We start from the raw sequence: 18097 nt of genomic DNA, 5'->3' as shown, positions 1-18097 counted from the left end.
CAGCTACTCTGGATTTTCCCCAGGTTGTTGGCGAGACCAGACTCTGATCTGGACTATGTACATCTTCTGATGAGGCTGAGATTTGCCCCTTCAGGCACTGAGGAGTAAAAACCCTGACCACACAGTCTGTCAGGGAAACTTCCTTGAGAACAGCAATGCTCTCTGGTAGAAATAGACTCCCGAGGACATGTCTTGGTGCCAAGGACATAGCTTGGCCCATTGATAGAATCACATTGACGAGACACAGAGCATTGAGCTTGCTGGGCCCCGGAGCAGACAGAGCAGAGCGGGTGTGTGATGCCTGCACATTTGTGTCTGCTGGGCTGAATCTGAAGAGAAGTGAATACTTGGCAGGTTTCAAGGCATAACCCACTCCCAGACCCCAGAAACACTTCATGTTCAGCGAGTTGTTTCACAGTGTTGGAGGTGTTTCTGAACTGGGAACCTGCCTCATCAGCTTGGTTTTTCTTTTATTATCTCAGCTCCAGTGAGTTGTGCTTTGAGCACAACATAAAATCAGTGGTAATTGTGCAGCGTTCAAGCTGGCTGCGAAGGAGATGGAGATTGAGTGTTGAGTCATTGCCTCTTGACTAGCTCCTGAGCTTTCTCTCGGTCTCTTGTGCAGAAGTCCAAAAACCGTTCCAGTCAGGATGCTGAGGAGGAACAGAGCATCCGAGCCACCTGTGTGGAGATCCTGGAAAAACTGGATGTCTCAATCAGTGGCATGAGCCAAGTAGGTGACCAGCTGCTGCCCTTGCATTATCAATGCATTTCTTTTCATCCCCTCTACATCTCCACTGGGCAATTCTCTGCATTGGCAGGGTAATGGAGATAGATCATGGCCAGTGCTGGCCGTGAGTTATGGAACAAGCTGCCGCCATTTAAGGAATGACATACATCACCCCAGCTGGAAGGGATCCCTCCTGTGCTGAGAGGGCGTCCTCATTCTCTCTCCTTGCTCTGCTCAGTCTTCTCTGAAATTGAGACTTGTTTGGTCAGTGTTAGAACAGGGTTTCAGAGATCACCTACTCCTGAGAGACAGACATGAGGTCACGGGTGGGGGAAGGACCCTCAAGTAGGTGGGCCATTCGTGAAGAAAAGGAGGCTGTCCTTGAGCACTGGATGAAGAGAGCTGGGTGCAGGGGTACAAGCTTTCTGGCTCTTCTCTCCAGGTCTTATGGCCCCGGCTGCTGGAGTACATAGTGCCAGCTCAGTACAGCTGCACTCTGAGCCCCCTGTGCCAATGCCTCGGGGACCTGGCCGAGCAACCGCAGTGGGAGGGAGAAGAAGCGGCTTGCATGGACCCCAGCAAAGGAGGTTTGAAATCCAGATCCCTGTGGGATGAACCCACTCCACCTGCCTCATAGAAAAACTTCGGCCTCTTCCATGCACTACCAGAAGGCCCAAAGGCGGGAGGGACAGTTGGGTCATTACAACCTACAAGGGGGAGCCAGGAAATGTGGGCTCCTCCAGCCCAGAGCTGCCCCAGATTTATGCTGTGCCATAGGGGAATCCCAGGGCCTTTTTGCCGCAGCTTTCCCACTCATCCAATGATGACTGAGCAGTGCCTGCCTCACAGAGGGGCTGGGAGTGAAAGCTCCTCGATAAAGCTCCTTGAGATCCAGACTTGGAAGGTGCCATGAAAGTGCCAGTTGTGCCCAGCTCCCCGAGCGTCCCCGGGTGGGCGCATTGGGAATGGACAGGCTTGTAGCAGCATCACCCCTGTTCCAAAGTAGTCCCACATGGCCATGCTCTCTTTCTCTTTCCAGCCAAATTTCCTAAGGCCCAGGGGCTGCTGGCACGACTCCTGGTGAGTAGCCCTGGAAAGGTACCTGCCAGAGGTGTGGGGAGGGTCAGTGGTGTGGGCACACGTGCCTGTAGCCTTAGGTGGAGGAGCACGCTCTGTCTCTTCCCACACTCCGCGCTGCCCGGTGCTGGCAGAGTTCCCTTCCCTTTGCAAAGCAGAGCCAGGCTCTGCCCCCGCCTCGCAGCCTACAGAGGGGCATTCAGGATCAGCCTAACACAGTACCTCAGCCTGTGTCTGATTGCTGAATGCTCTGGCCATGTATGGTGGAAGCCAGTTTCCCTCCTAAAGAAAGCCATGAAGTCCCGCTCCAGAGCTGAGCCCCTGTTTCTCTCTCGCTGTCAGGTGGTTGCCTTGGCCCTGGGTGACAGCAGCCACCTGACAGCCTCCTTGAGTTTGGTTTGACATCCAGAGTTGTCCATTTGGGATACTTCAGGCTTTCCGTACAGTCTTTGAGCTCAAGAAATGGAAGGAGATGAGGCCTTGGTAGGGGGCTTCTGCAATTCCCAGGTCCTATTACAATGCAAGCCCAACACCACAAAGTACTGAAGTCCCTGGTAGCTGGAGGTGCCCACTGTAGAGCCCATGGTGCCTTTTTGACTTGATCCATCCTCCCCGCTCTACACAACCTCTTGCCAGTGGGCAGGTTTCTTGGCAAAATCTCCTCCAAATTTCTGTCCACTGGTGTCAAGGGTTGTGAAGGATTTTGGGGCAGAGATGAGGAGGGGAGAGCAAGAAGCAGGAAGATCCTAAGGTGTCCACCTGTTGAGTTCTCCAAAGGAGTCCTCTCCCTGTGAGACTTGGGTGCTAGAAAGGGCACAGGAGGAGGACAACAGAGACTCAGCCCATGCACCCAGCCCTTTGCTTCCCTTCACTTGTGCCCTCAGTTCCTGAACATGATGCTGAAGAGTATCGATGACGATGCCTGGAGCAGTCAGCTGAGCCTGGAGCTGCAGCACCAGACAGCCAGTTATGCCTGCTCCTCCCCGGAGAAGGTGCGTGCTCTTGGCAATGGCAGGGTTTCAGCAGCTGTTTCGTGGTGCTGTGGCAGGAGGATGCAGAGAGTTTCTCTCCAGAGTTTGTGCTTTTCTGTTCTTTTTTCTTGATCAAAGCCATTGTCCTTGGTTGTTTGCTCTCTTCACTGACCCAACGGGAGCTGCTTAGCGGGGCTCTTTCTCTGCCTTTAGCTGCCATTTCCCTGCAGAGAGTGGGGCCAGTTATTTGGTGCGTGGGTGCTGGGGCTGGACTCTCTTGGTCCTTCCTAGGGACGGGTGTGTTTCTGGGTGGTTCTTGTCCTGACCAGCAGGCTGGTGTGTTCCCAGCTCTGGTGATGTCGGTCTCCTTCTTTCAGAGTTTCCTATATAAGGCACTTGGTACCACATTGGCCTCTTGCCAGGATGTTGCCCATGTGAAATCCCAGCTCCAGAAATCTCTGAAGGCCACAGATTACATGAATGCTTCTGAGAGAGAGGTGAGGACCCTGTTCTCTCCAGACATGGCCAGGTCCTCCCGTGTCCTCACTTCTCTGTTACTCTGTGTCTGGGGCTTGTTTGCTTCATGGCCTTCCCTTGTCCTTTCCCTCACACAGCCCCCTGGCTTGTTCCAGGTTGGACGGGCAGTTCTAGTATCAGGGGAGATGGGGAGGTCTCTTGGGTCTGTCAGCCAGACGGTCCTGCTCACTCACCAATGCGTTTCTTGGGTTCCAGCAAGTTGTGACCATCCTGGCATTCTCAGCCAAGGGCCACCTGGACCTCACCCTGGGCACACTGGAGGACTTTGGTGCTGCTATGAGTAAAGTACAGGTGCCTGGGATAGTTGGCCGCCTGCAGGTAATGGAGCTGGGGGGTTTCTCACACTTCCTCTCCCTAGAAACCCTAGAGAAGAACAGCTTGGCAGTGGCTACTCTCCCTGGTAATGGCCTCTCCCAGGGGACGTGCTCCACATCAGGTCTCCAGTGATACAGAGGGGAACACAGTTTCTACTACTCACGTTTTTCATGTCCCAGGTTAATGGGTCAACAGTCAACCAGCCCCTTTCAGGCACTGAGGCAACTACATCTGTTGTTCACCCAGAGAAAGAGATTGTGTATTTCTCACATCTTTTAGTTAGCCGTGGGAGAGGAGACATGAGCCCTGTTGCCCAGCCTCAAAGTACCAGCTCCGAATGCATAATCCACATGCCCACCCACCTTCCTGGGCAGGTGCTGGAGAGTCTAGAGGCACCTACATGTTTGCTGCAAAATGGGCCCTAAGGTTCTCCTCTAGGGCTCACCCAGCCCAGCAGAGCCACCACCATGGCTGAGCTGAGCACCTCAGTGCTCACAGGTGTTTGGGTCCAGGCCGCATCCAGCAGGGTGTTCACGGTGCCCCAAACACCTGCCGAGAGCTTCAGCTTCAGCTTCTGCACAAAGCAGCACAGGCAGAGCCACTTCCTTCACACAGAGAGCCCTGCAGCAGCCTTCCTGATGTGTTGTGCCCAGGGACTCCTTACTGCCAAATGCATGAGGAGGCCCTGGGCACAATGCATCTGCTGCCCCAGTTCCTGTCAGTCACAAACTCTCCCCCACCCCTGCCCCAGCTTCCATGGCTCAGAGTGGCACTGCAGCTCTCTCTGCCCGAGTCACCCAGGCTGCAGGACAGAGAAGATAAGGCATCTGAACCAAAGCACTGATGATGGTGTTGAGAGCTGTGGGTTTCCTGTGACTGGCAGAGAGAGCTGGTATCGCTGCTGGGCAACTCCTTGGTCAGCAGTGATTCCTACTTGGGGGGCAGAAGGCATGGGAAGTCCTGGTGTGAGTGTCATGTCACCCTGTGCAGGACTATCTCCAAGGGAAAAGAGCCAGGACCCACACGGCCTTGATACTGGCCTACAGCCGAATTGCTGTCCATGCCCCCCAAACGCAGCTGCTCTCCCGCGTGGAGCGTGACATCACCAGGAAGGTCCTGCAGTATTACACGACCAGCTGCCAGGTAAGAGCCTGGGACTGCACCATGTTGGGAACAGGCCTGCCATGGGACTGATGTCTCCTTTGCCCTTGGGTGCCTAGAGAGGCTCTGACTGTCTGAACCTCCCCCTGAACTCACGCCTGTGATGAGCATCCATGTTAATCCTTCTGGGATGATGTGCAGTGGGAGGGTCCCACGTATGGAGAGCGCTGGGATAGACGCTCCTGACAACCTGCCCTGTGCTGGAGAGGGGCGTGCATTCATGCCCTTGCACTGCTCAACACTCCCCGGCCTGGCCCTTTTTTGAACCTGGCAGTGGGCTGTACTCTGGAGCCATTCCAGGCACTGACGGTTGTTTTGCATTCCTTTTCCCAGGTGCTTGGCATCAACATTGTCAATAAGGTAAATGTTCAATGACCCCACCTCTGCCTGTGCTCCTCCCAGACCCTAAGTGCAGGAGGCACGATGACCTTCCCCAGGTGGGAGTCCCTGCTCCTGCCATGCTCCTCGTCTGAGATGGGTGTGGGCCCGGGACTTCCTGGGGCCTGTACACATCTCTCAGGGATGCAAATGAGGCTGCATTTCATCCCTGATCTTTACGTTGTGGACCTTGGTTCTTGTCCGTTCCTCATCCCCATCTCCTTGTTGTTCCCCCATGAAATTCAGGACCCAGACTTAAAGCTGACCCTGATTCAGTCAGTCACTGAGATCAGCCGTGCCATCCGGGATGTAGACGACTCCCAGAACTTCCAGTTCACTTACAAAGAGGAGCTCCTGGGGTACATGCTGGTGAGTGCCTGGGATACAGCTCTGTGTCCTCTGCACTGATGCCACTGACCTGAGCAGGGTCCTTGGGCAGTGGCCAGCACAGCCCTGGCTCTGTTTATGGCTCACTTGGGAGGGCAGCCTGGTGGGTTTGTGGGGTGAGGCTCTCTGCTTCCCACATCCATTTCCTGTGTCATGTCTCCATTTCTGCCTTTTAGGACTTCATGAAAGAGGAACCAATGGATTCCTTGGCCTCTCCTGTTCGCCTCAGGGCCATGCTTGCCATTAAGCACCTGAGGTAGGTGATTCCTGCGCTGGCCCTTGGCACTGGGATGCCCTGGTCAGAGATGAGCTCCTTCCTTAACTCTGTTGTTCTTCCTGTCAGATCTAAGAGACCCCTGCAGGGCTCAGGTCACAGGCTGCACTCGCTGCAGCTGGGGTCAGAGGGCTTGAATGTGTTTGGTCCACTTGGAGATTTGGACTTGAAAGACTCGGTGGTGGTGGTTGTGGGACAACTAGGAGTGGTTGGGGGGAGTGCCAGGAGCTTCTCAGCTGCCAAGTCCAGCGGGGTTTGGATTTCAGGTTCTAGGTTCAGACCATATCTGAGCACTAGACCCACTTTCACTTGGGGCTGGCAGTCAGTGTGACAGGGCTTTTCTTCCTCTCTTTCTTCTGCCAGCAAGGTGAAACCCTCACTAAATCTGAATGAAAACAGAAACATCTTGGATGACTGCTTAAAATGCCTGCTGCCTCTTCCAGCTGTTCAGCAGCTGAGGGAAGAGGGTGAGATCTCTCAGGACTCCGTTCAAATACAGGTACACCTAAACAGTTGTCTTCTGGCGTCACCTGCTGGGACCTGCTCCCCAGCCTGCTCTGGGTCTTGGCAGTCACCCCGGCCTCCCTAGAACGGTTCTGGGTTTTGTGACACGCTCCCGCTGGCCCTGAGCTTCTGTCTTCTATCTCCTGCTTGCAGGCACTGCACGAGTTGTCCATGCAGGCCTTGGGTGAGCTCATGAGGGGCCTCCTTGAAGAAGACCCCACTGAGAATTGGTTCATGGAAATGTTCCTTGTGAGTAGCCAGCAGGAGCAGGCAGAGCCCTTTCCTCTGGGGAAGGGGGAATGAGCCAAAGGACAGGGAGGAAGGTTTCCCTTGGCAGGGCAAATGAGAGGGGAGTCTCACAAGGTGTCCTTGGGGCAATGGATGGTATCCTGTTGATATCCCTAGTAGCTGCACCATCTTGTGCCAGGGTCACTCAACAGCTCCTCTGGCTTCAGGGGAATTAAAGGCCACCTGGGATGAATCTGGATGATAAAAGAATCAGATTGCTTGGTGGGATTTCAGTGGCCATGGTGATGTCTGCTGTTGAAATGGTTCCTCAGCTGTTTTAAAGGTTTCTTTGACAGTAGTTTGCTCTCTCAACAGCTGCTTGAGCCATGGATCTTCTCCGATAAGGAGTGGAAGAAAGATAGGGCCTCGCAGGCCAGCTCTCAGCTGCTTGTTGCCTATCGGGAGACAGTCTATTGCAGAGTAAGCATGGTCTAACTTTCTTCCCGTGATGTCCTCATGGCAGCCTCACCCTGAGATGTAGAAAACTTCCCTAGCAGTCAGGGTCCCACAGGGATGCATTTCTGTTTTCACCTTCCCAGGATCATAAACTTGAATATCACTCTAGCCAGACCCAGGAAGATGTCATTCATTTCTTTGTCCTTTTTTCTCAGCTACAAGAGCCTTTTGAGCAGTTTGGGTCCCTGCTGGGGCTGCTGGCGCCATACACTTGTGACTCTCTTGCCACATCCCACCTGTGGGCCGCCGACTGCATTGTCTGCCTTCTGCGCCTACAAGGTAAGGGCGCTCTGAGTAGGTGCAAGTGACTCTGCCCCTTTTCTCTCTCTGGTAATGCCTACTCCTCTTCTCTGTCCATTCACTACTAGTCAAATGACAGCTCAAAAGCATCTCAAAAGCGCCACAACCGGCCCTTGGAAGATCTCCTCCTAGGAGAGAAGAGTTGCGTGGTGTGAAGGGCCTGGCTCTCTTTTTTGAAGTGTGAAAAGAAGCCCCCCTAACAAGAATGGGGAGAGGCTTGTAGCAGCTCTGATCCCACTGCACCTCTGACCCCACTGAAGTCACTGAGACCTTGAACATCACCCTTGGACCACACTGCCCATGACACTGTACATGGTTCCTCCATGGAGCCAAGGTTCTGTGTCAGACATCATTACAGCACTTTTTCCTCCTCATTTTCATTCCAGACCAGTCCAGGACAATGGATGCAGCAGAGAAGAAGCTGCGAGGTCTCCGGGAAGAGCTCAAAGCTGCCAGCCCTGAGGCTGTGCTTACATCATCCTCCCAAATGGCGAAGGTCAGTGGCTCAAGAACCTGGTGTGGAGACTCTGGGAACGGGGCGTCCTTCATTGTCCATTCCTTTGCTCACACATGGTTTATCTCTTTCTTTGGTGTGCATGGGAGAGGCATTTTGGGACACTTATTGTTCACCTGCTATCTGCTGCTGTTTGCCAATGTCCATGGTAGAAAGAATAAGTCAGAGCAAAATTAGAAAGCTTGGTAGATAGTTCTGTCCCTGCACAGAAGAACAAACCTTAGTCAGTACAGCATCCAAGTGAGAGCCTCAGCCAGGACTTGGTCTCCTTGTGTGCCTGTTTTAACTTACCTTGGGGTGCAGCCTGGCTGTGTTCCTGTTGTGTTGTCAAATGATGCTCCCTCCATTGTAGACTGGTGCAACGTTTAAACCCAGGATTCACCTCTTGTGCATGCACCAAGTCACCGTAGGGCACAAGCTTACGCACAGCACAACTCTTTAATATCAGGCTTGAACTCTGGGGTTCAATGCAGTTTCCCTTCTTTCTATTTGTCTCCAGGTCATTGGCAAATACTTGCCCTCCAACCAGACCCTTGATTTTGTGGGGACAATAATGGATGGCATGCTGTCTGCCAGCCCCACATGTGCCACAGCAGCAGGCCACTGGTTCCATACAATCCTGAGGGAGAATGGAGATGCCCTTCTGGATGAGGTAAAATTGAAGCTGAGGAGGCTTTCTACATTTGCTTTACGCTTTTCAAACACTGCTTTCATGTGGAGTGAACAGCAATCTTACTGTTGATCCCTGGACACGAAGCAAGTTCCATTTCCCTTACTAGCCAGAGATGGGGAAGAGTTGATCAGCTGCATCCAAGAGAAAGAGCACAGGAAGGCAGGATGGGGATTCAGTGACTTAGGTTGTTGATAAGAGCTTTCAGCCCTGGAAGGTTTGAAAACATAGACTCTGGGGCAAATTTAGCAGGAGAGGGCAACAAGGGGAGTCTGAGGCACCCAGCTGTGGCTGGACTAGAACACTGTGGTTAGGCATGTGGAATGGATGCATCTCTCGTTGCCACACCATGGTGTCACACCATGCAGGGGCAGGAGCTAGAGGTGGTTCTGTGTCCTCAGGCATTTCCCAGCCTTGGTCAAGGCTATGTGAAATGCTCCTTCCATCCTGCTCCTCTTCACAGGGTTCAGAACAGGGTTCAGGAAAGAACGGATGCCAGAGATACTGCAGCCTCCACCCTCTCCCTGTTCTGGATGGGACTGGCTATGGGCAGCTGGACCTACTGTCCCGCAGGCCTGGCCATGTGCAGAATAGGAAGGTGCAGTTAGAAATGAGGAGTGGGAACTCCAGTGTGCAGTTCCAGCAGAGCCGGTCTCACCTGGAAAAATTACAGTTACAATCATCTTGCTCGCAGTCCCAGGGATTCTCACAGGGGTTCTGACGCTGGTGGTGCTTGTTGGTCCTGAGCTGAGCATCCACACAGGCAAAAGGCCCAAATTATCTTCTTAAAACCACCCCCAGATATTGATATTTGTTGGGGTGTTTGTGTGAGCACACGGGTTAATGTCAGGCAGAAATAGTTCCTGGGCAGCACATGCAATTAGGTTGTAGGTGTGTGCACATGGGTGGGGGAAAGGCTGAGGGTGTGCAGGCTGGTTGGTGTCTGCCCACGTGTCACGGTGTCCACTTTTACCCCAAGTAGGGACATAGGAATGTACTCACTTCTTAGGATCAGCTGGAGGCAGCAGTGTCTGGACATTGGTCCCTTAAAGCAAGGAATTTCTAAGCTGGCAGCAAATTGCCAAACTGCAGGAGGGATTGGTTTGGATTGTGCTGGCTGAATGAGAAAGGGACCCTTGTTCTTGTTATTTTCCCTCCAGGTGCCGGACATCCTGGGCACCATCTTTATTCGGATGCCAACAATGCAGGAGAGGTCCATGCGAGGCTTCCTGTTAGAAGGCGTTGGCATTCTCGCTGTGTTCCACCTAGAGGCAGTGACCAGCAGCCTCCTTGCCAAGCCTCTGCCAATGGACAGGTACTTGCCACTCCCTACCTCTTGTACCTGGTGGCACACACACATCCCACAGCCTGGCAAAGCCCATACAGTTTCAAGTCAGCTGCAGATCCTTTGGGCTGACTTGGTAAGAGTCAATGTCCTAGTGCGTTTGGGTAGGAAATGCCAGGCTTGTGCCTAACGGCATTGGCAGATGACATCACTGTGCTCCAACCCCATCCTAGACCAGGAGAGCCCTTGGCCTTTGCTTCAGTGTCCTATTGCTTCATGACATCACAGGAGAACCTGTAGCTCATATATAATTTGTGTTAAATTGCAGTGACACCTCTGAGCTCTGGAGGGCCTTGGGGGGGGGATGATTTCTCCACCCGCCATATACTCCAGTTGCTTACGGAGAAGATCCAGCATCCAGCCGGCACAGAAGGGAGCTCATCTGAGGGCACCGCAGCCCAGGGACCTCTCGCAGTAAGTGACAGCCCAGACCCAGCTTTGTTGTTTCCCCCTTGAGGGCTAGAGTCCTGGTTCTTGAGAGCTTGAAGTAGGATGCCAGGTCATGTGGCAAGCTTTTCTCCCCTGCTGTCCTGTCCCCTGGGTCACCCCGGCTCTTCTGTCAGCAGCAGAAACACAGCAGCTTCATGCTGCGTGGCTGACTGACTCCATGAGCCTATGGAACTGGTAACTCGTGTAACCGAGAGGCTTCTTCTGTTTGCAGCTCTGGTTTCAGGCTGCTGGTGCCCCTGTACTTCCCAGGCAGAAGTGCAGGGATGTGACTGGGAAGGGAGCCAAGTGCTAAGGGAGCTGCTGCCAGAGCTATTCTGAGCTCTCCAGGATGTGAGGAAGAGACCTTTAGACTTGGAGTTATGGATTTCCAGGTGTCTTCCCCAGGCTGACTCTGGTCTTCTCTATCCCTTCAGGCAACATGTGCATCCCTGGAGATGCTGACTACGATCCATTCCAGCCCAGTCCTGAGGGAGCTACTCCCCGGGCTCCTGTGTGCTCTTCTAGAGCAAGTTGTCCGTACCGTGGGGCAGGACATGCCGATGCCCACAGCAAGCATCCAGCGGAGGCAGCTGCGAAAGGGGCAGGTGTGCACAGTGGGCAACCCTTGCAGGTAAGGAGGAGGCTGCGCCTGGTTTCACAGGTTTGGCTTCACTTCAGGCTAGCTGCCTGCAGGATGTTCTTGTCCTTGCCAAGGGCTGTGCTGAGCTGTCTTGCTCCTGGCAGCTGAAAGAAGCAGGGGTTGTCTGGGAAGCGCAGAGTGTGAAATGTTAAGGCTCGGAGGGCCTATTTGTTCCTCCAGTCTGAGCTCCTCTGGGACAGGACAGGCAGTTTTAGCTCGGGGACTTCACAATCTCCATTATTGACCACCGCACGCTGGGCTCCCAGTTCTTGGGACCTGGGCATGTGACTTCTGCATGTTCCCATGCTCTACACATGGCCTTTGTCCTTGTAGGGTGAGAAAAACAGCTGCCCAGTTCTTTCCGTAGTGCACTTGGCTTGGGAGAGCCTCCATGCATCCCGTCTGGCTTCCAGCACTGATTTATGCAAGGCCCTGCCCTCCCTGTCCCTGTCAGGGGATTGCAAGGCATGAGGAAGAATGGCAGCATCGGTCTGATCTGAGCTGCCTGCCTTGCGCAGCAAGTGCCTGAGTAATGGAGCCCCGAGTGACAGGGCGTTTTGGTTCTGTTCTGGCCACAGCATCTCGTTACGGTCTGTAAATCTTCTGTCTCCCCAGACTTTCTATGGAGACCCTGGCTTGCGCTATAGCAAACGGCCTTGGGGAGAAAGTGGCTGCAGACCTATGCAAAGTGGGAACCTGGCCACTACTAGAGAGCCCTCAGACACACCATGAGGGGGTGTGCCAGCTGGCCAGGTAAGAGAGGCAGGCTGGATTGCATCTGTGCTGTAGGCAGTGGGACGAGTAGTGGAGGGGAACTTTCTGTGCTGAACATGCAGGGTTGTGTGGGGCTGGAGACCTGGAGCTTGTGCTCCAAGTGATGAGAGCAAATGAGTGTTGGCAGTGCCCAGCTGGTCCCAGAACTAGTGGTTTTCTCTTGCAGGGCTCTGCTGCTGTTGGGAATAATAACCCCCCAATTTATAGGGCGGGTCCTACAGTGGACCAGTTCCACAACGGAAAATCTCCGTGTGACCGGTACGGCCTTCGTCAGCCAGGTAAGGCCCCAGAGAGAATGAGCAGTTTGATGGAAAGGAGGATGTTTGCTGTGCTCTTTCCCTGGGGAGTCCCCTGGTCCCCTTCCTAGGAGGGAGGATCTCTGGAGGCAGTTGAGAGGTTTCTCTTCTATCGTGGCCCCTGCATCGCCACTTCTGCCGTATGAGAAGGAGAGGCAGACAAGGATCGCCTTACTGACCTGCCCCTACTGAGCCCTCATCCTAGCCAGCAGCTCTGAGTTTGGTCCTAACTACTGCATCTTCTATACCCACCCAGCATCCCAGGAAGACACTGCTCTAAAGCAAGCAATGTCCCAATCTTCTCACATTGGCATCATCTCCCCCGCTTAGACTAAGCCCCTGCCTTCATGATTTGCCTGGCTCTAAGCAGACAAGCCTCCCCATGTCCAACAGGAGTGCGCCATGTGCTGAGGCTCTTCCTCGTGGTGGTCTGTGGGATTGTGCTCTGACATGGGTTACTTTTCTGCTGCAGGGCTGGGCTGTTGGGAATGACTGTGCTGGATCTCATGGACGGCTTGATTTCTTTTAGCTTATGTGTGACCCAGTCATAGAAGAGCAGAAGCTCCTGAAGGCAGTCCTTTCCTTACTACATCAGCGAGCCAGGGACCCAAATAACCTTGTCCAACAAATGGCAGCCAGAGGACTAGGCAACATAGTTTACGGTGCCCCTGAGCAGGTGAGGTTGAAATCCCCCTGCACTCCCTAGAACGCAGCTCGACCGTAGAGACCAAACAATGAGGCAGGGCTGAAAGTGTGCGCAAAGACTGGAAGCGTATCCAGATTTGCTGTCTCACCCCTTGTGGTGTCTCTGGAGACAGTTGGGTGTGACAAGTGTAATTTTGGTGCAGAAGCGGGTGCCTTGTGTCTCTCAGGCATACGGGAATGGAGCCATGGGGTCATGGTCAGATGAAGTCCTGAGCGCTCTGTGAATGGGAAAGCCCAGAGGTGAGGAGCATAAGCGCTGATCGGTGTGTCGTGTCTTCTGTTTTTACAGCTGAAAAAACACCAGAAGGCTGTCCTGGAGACCCTGTTCGAGGCATCATTTGTGCCTACCAGGCCTGAGCTCATGGAGGAGGGCATGCGGGCACTCACCCACATCTTTAAACATCTAGGGACAGATGTGGGGCCCCTGGTTGAGGATGCAGTTGCGCATATCAGGTCCTTCTTTAACCATGTGAGTGAGCAGCACTCCCCACCCCCATTCCAGTGCTCTTCCCTCGGGGCCATTTCAGAGGTGGGGGATGCACTTGCTGCCCCTTGTTCCAGCTCAAACTGGAAGATGTTAAGTACTGTGGAAGAGATGAGTTTTCAGGAGGAAAAGCAAGTGAAGAGAAAGGGATGACAGATGAGCCCTTGTAGACAAGGAGGGATGCTCAGGAGACCGAGCGAGGCTGCGGCTGGGGTCATGGGGCTCTGTAGGGCTCTGGGGCTGTTCTCTGCCGTGTTGATTCTCCTGAGTCGAAAGCAGAGCTGGGCAGGGACAAGCGACCACAGGGACTGGGGGATGTGGTTTTGCTGGGATTCAGAATCAGAGACCCTAGTGCCCGCACGTTCAGGGAACGAGGCTTGCTGCTGCTCCCTGAGCTCTGCTGAGTGCCCTGGCTCCCAGGCAGCCCACCTGGAGCAGGACCTGCCAGAGCCCACCTCCCTGGCACACCACCTGGCAGGCTGGAAGCCAAAGGCTCCTGTGAGGAGCTGTGCCAGGCCCATGAGAGAAAGGCTTGGTTGTGACCACACTGGGGTTTCTCGGCCACAGGACAGCGACAGTCTTCGCACCGTGGCTTTTGCCCTCTTCGGCGCCCTGGCAGGCTGCATGAAGAGGAGGCAAGCCTTTTATAAAAGGCAGGTGAGGCAGAGCCTGGGAACACTCCTGGTTCACCTGGAGGACCCCAACCCACAGGTGGCCAAGGTAAGAACCGGTGACAGGCTTCCTCAGCCCTGCCAAATCTCCTCAGTCCAGCCCCAGGGGCACTCTGCCCTTCCTGCGTCCGGTGGTGACCATCCCTTTCCCAGTGAGGTGGCTTCATCCAGGCACCTCCTTGAGCTTGGGGCTGCCTCCCAGGTCCAGCACATCTGACCCCCCTGTGCATGCAGGAAATCTCCCTGCATGGCTTTAGTGAGGGGGAGATGGGTGCTGCCTGCAGGTGCCATATGAAAGGCAGAAGAAGTCCTCCCTTTGCTCACAGCCACTCCTTCGTGCCTAGTGCCAGTCACCTCCTGGCCAAGCCATCCTGTTCCTGGCCTGGGCGCAGTCCTGGGTCAAGAGGCAACCCTTAGCCTCAGCTCAGCAGTCAGCAGGGAGTACAGGTCTGGTGTGACTGTGTTTTTCAGGAGTGCAGAACAACGCTGGGCCTGTGCTGCTCTTACCTGGGCTTAAGGAGGGTCCAGGCAGCCCTGGCCTTCCATACGCAGGGGTCAGAGCAGGGGAAACAGGATCAGCTGCTGCAGGATGTCTGCAGGCATTTGGTGAGTGAGTTTGTGAGTGGCAGGAGGTGACTGAGGGCAGGGCTCGTAGGATGGAGGGAGGGAACTGGGGCACAGTGGAAATAACTGCAAGGGTTGGGTCTAGGACCAGGAGGCATGGGACAGGCCATGATTGCTCCTTCTAGTCCCTTGCTGCTCCCACTTCCTCCTGATCAGTACCAGCATGTGGTGTGAGAGCACTTTTCACCAGAGGGAGCTCACGTGTCCTTGGTTCCCTCCAGGCCAAAGAAAAACCTACTCTTTTGGAGAGTCTCTGCCAGGCAGCTCAGACACACTACTCGAGCCCATGGCCAGAAATTCAGGTGGCAGCTATCAAATTTACAGGTGAGAGAGGATGCCTGGTCCCTTTTCTTTCTCCCCTCTGCCCCCAAGAGGAATGGTAAAGCTTTTGCTGAGCAGGATCAGACTGTTAATCAGCCATGCCTCAGGTTCCCCTGAAAGGATTTGGAAAGGATGATGCCCCCAGTGTTGCAAGGCTGGTGTTGAGAGGGATTCAACCTGACAGTAAGGCTGGCGGTTGTGGCAGACAAGCCCTGTGCTGTGATTCAGTAGTCCTGAGCAATGGAGACGTGTCTGGGACATGGTCACCCAGCACAGCTCATAATTGCTTAGCACCACTTCACGGGGAAGGCAGATGGGAAGGGGCACGGGCCTCCTGGGCCGCTGAGCGCAGGGACCTGGTCCTGGGAGCAGCCCTGTCAGAGAGATCCCTGCACGACCGTATTGAGCCCATCTTGAAACTCCTTGGGCTTCTCTTCCTCCTGGGAAGGAGGCTGTGTCCCCCTGCATGTCCACCCAGCTTGTCAGGGAAGGCTGGGTCCTTGCTCAGCCTGCCCCTGTGCTCAGGGTGCAGAGAGGCTCCTGGTGCCCTTTACACCCCCATTCGGCCCAGGGAAAGAGGCAGGTTTCTGTGGATTACCAGAGACATTGGGAGCAGCTTGTGTGTAGACTGCCCTTTTCTTTCTGGCTCCCAGCCCTTTACTCAGATAATGAGACCCAACTGTGAGCGTGTTGGCCACAACCCACCTGTGATAGCAAACACAGCCAAAAACCTGCCTCTGGGCTGAGTTTTCCATGTGTCCTTACCACGGAAAGCTGATCTGTTCTCCCTGTTGTGTGTTTAGGCATCCTTATGGAGTATGCTACCCCCAGAAGTGCCGGACAGATAAAGGTTGCACACCTCCTGAGCTGTAAGTCAGAAATCCAGGCCCTGCACTTCCCTCCTGGAGCCCAGAAGGAGCTGAGAAGCTGCAGGGAACGACCCCTCCCTGTGCTTTGGAGCCCAGTTCATCCACTCTGCCCTGAGGATAGCCTAAGAGAGCCTTGCCCTGAGCAGGGGTTTAGGTTGTAGCCGTGTTGGTCTAAGGACATAGGCAGACACAGTTCCTTGGGTGAATTTGATATCTTTTATTAGACCAACCCAAATGGTTGGAGAATAGTTATTAAGCAAGCTTTCGGGTTCAAAAACCCTTCGTCAGGCTAAGGAAGCTGCAGCAGTTGGCGTGTGCTCTTCCTGGATGGAATGAAAAGTAAAGAAGCCAGGGGCTGGGCTGGGCTGGGGAGTCAGTTGCCAGGCAGATTATAATGTATCAAAAATCCAATGTCTATGTTTAGTCCATGATCTCTAGTATCCAGCAGGCTGATGAAATGGAGCTCATAGGCTCGTCTCTGGGAAGTGTTGTGTAAGTTTCCCTTGAGGATCAGGACTGAGCGATTGGAGAGAGAGTGGCCCTCCTGTGAGAAATGTGCCCCCGCCGGTAATTGGGTGTTTGTGTCTTTGATGGATTTCCGGTGTGCATTCATTCTGGTGCACAGTTGTTTGGTCTCTCCTACATATTTTCCATCAGGGCATTTGGTGCTTTGGATGAGGTATATTACATTTCTGGAGGTGCAACTGTAAGATCCAGGGATGCTGATGGCTCTGTTGTGGGGTGTAGTAATGGTGGGGGTGGTGGAGATGTGTTGGCAGGTTTTGCATTTGCCCTGAGCAGGCAGCTCACATTCCCCTGGAGCAGCAGGGTGCAGCATGGAGGAGCTGAATCTGTGCATCTCCTACCTGTCCTGCCTAGGTCCGTCCCCAGCCACAGCTGCCCAGGCTCTGTCTTCCCTTGACTTCCTGTAGTCCCTCAGGTTGGGGAAAGTTGTAGCCAGTACCACTGGATGCCACTGCCAATCCTCCCCTGGGCAGCCTGTCTGTCAGGTCTCCTCATCGGGTGCAAAGCGATGTGAACCAGGCCTGTTCCACACCAGGTCTGAGTGCCCAGTCACATCCCCTTGGCAATGGCAGCTCTTGGGAAGGTTTCTGGTGAGAAAGGCAGGAGAATCTTGTCAGTGGAAGCTGTTGAGAATCTCAACCTTCCTCCATGGGCAGCAAAGCTGCTCAGTGCCCAGCAGAACTGGCATCTCCCCTCAGTTGGGAATGCAGGAAGCTCCCAATGGAGCAGCCACAGCCATGTCTGTGTGGGAGTTTCTGTAGCGTGGGACCCAGAGAGACCACAAGTCTGTGGCTGTTCGAGATACTGGTGTTGAGATGATGGGAGCAACACTGCATCCATTGTGCACTGTCCACCCGCACATCACACCAGAGCCGCGTTCCCCAGTGATGGCCTTGCTCTGGCGCTGCCAGCATGTGTGACCAGTGTTCCCCGGAGGTGGAAGTATCTATTCACTAATGTCTCCCTCTCTCTTTCCAGCTCTGCAAACTCTAGGACAGGACACATCACAGGAGGTCCAAGATGTGGCCACTCAGGTCTCAGAGACCATTTCTAAAAGTGCTTGGGGCAGCATGCTGCAAGAGGAGGGAAACCATGGGCGTACCCTGCCTCATATCGCTTCTTTACTTTGTTTTGGGTGCCTAAAGCCCCATTCCATTTAAAAACGAGCCCTATATTTGGATATGTTTGATATAAAATTGTGTTTTACGTTCTTCTGGCTGTTGTTGCTTCTCTCCTCCTGAACACAGCAAATAGAGAGGAGGTTGAAGCCTTGTAGCTTCAGGAGTGTGGTTTGGGCATCTTGTTTTTTTGGTGGCCAGTGAGCTGGGCATAGGTGTTACCACACGTGAACCAGGAGGTGGGGCTCTGCCAGGCAGACAGGGTAGGTACAGATGTTTGGGGAGGTTAGGGGGAGGATAGATTGGGTTAAATACGGCCACCTGATCTAACTGAACTTCTGTACAGTTCCTAGCACAGCCCTGGGGTTTGGAAAACCCAGCCACTGGCCCCAGCCCTGGGGCTGCTCTTTTCCTATGCCCCACCCCCTGACACCAGGTTATTTTTGGCCCCCTAACCCCTGTCCCCCATGCCACTGCTCGTGGACCATCCAGCCACCCTAGACTGCCAAACCCTAGACAGCAACAGTGGGGCACAGAGCCCAGCCTGCAGCAGCAGCTCACCTCTTCCCTGCAGACAAATCTGGGGCGCATGTGCTCCCAGGGCCTCTCCCAAGGTTTGCACAGTGGTGGGAGGCCCCCTCCCCGCTCCTGGGCTCTGAGCATCCCATATCCTACCCTGGGGCCCCATCACCCCAGCCCCTGCCCCTGTCCCCAGAGAATAAGCATCAGCATCT

The 18097-nt window shown here is 54.2% G+C and overlaps 2 protein-coding genes and 1 long non-coding RNA gene across 3 annotated transcripts; all 3 read left to right on the top strand.

The window, feature by feature from the left end:
- The first annotated feature begins 4336 nt into the window (after positions 1-4336).
- LOC132248381 (uncharacterized) lies at positions 4337-5531 on the top strand. The gene is made up of 3 exons (XR_009459562.1): positions 4337-4773; positions 5125-5151; positions 5416-5531. It is a non-coding gene; the product is annotated as an uncharacterized LOC132248381 (long non-coding RNA).
- A 206-nt stretch (positions 5532-5737) lies between these two features.
- LOC132248658 (maestro heat-like repeat-containing protein family member 2B) lies at positions 5738-10238 on the top strand. The gene is made up of 9 exons (XM_059722443.1): positions 5738-5812; positions 6194-6329; positions 6488-6583; positions 6938-7042; positions 7234-7357; positions 7765-7874; positions 8392-8544; positions 9723-9877; positions 10176-10238. Exons 1-9 carry the CDS (start codon positions 5739-5741, stop codon positions 10213-10215), a joined length of 993 nt encoding a protein of 330 aa, XP_059578426.1. The 5' UTR covers position 5738; the 3' UTR covers positions 10216-10238.
- LOC132248657 (protein maestro-like) lies at positions 10223-17491 on the top strand. The gene is made up of 11 exons (XM_059722442.1): positions 10223-10321; positions 10771-10967; positions 11592-11729; positions 11917-12028; positions 12576-12722; positions 13041-13220; positions 13803-13955; positions 14378-14512; positions 14752-14854; positions 15655-15720; positions 17224-17491. The coding sequence occupies exons 2-11, from the start codon at positions 10792-10794 to the stop codon at positions 17403-17405; spliced, it is 1392 nt and encodes a 463-aa protein (XP_059578425.1). The 5' UTR covers positions 10223-10321; positions 10771-10791; the 3' UTR covers positions 17406-17491.
- Positions 17492-18097: the final 606 nt, after the last annotated feature.

This window comes from Alligator mississippiensis, chromosome 2 (assembly GCF_030867095.1).
Source record: "Alligator mississippiensis isolate rAllMis1 chromosome 2, rAllMis1, whole genome shotgun sequence".
In the NCBI taxonomy this organism is placed as follows: Eukaryota; Metazoa; Chordata; order Crocodylia; family Alligatoridae; genus Alligator; species Alligator mississippiensis.
This window is presented reverse-complemented; position numbering and strand designations above follow the sequence as displayed.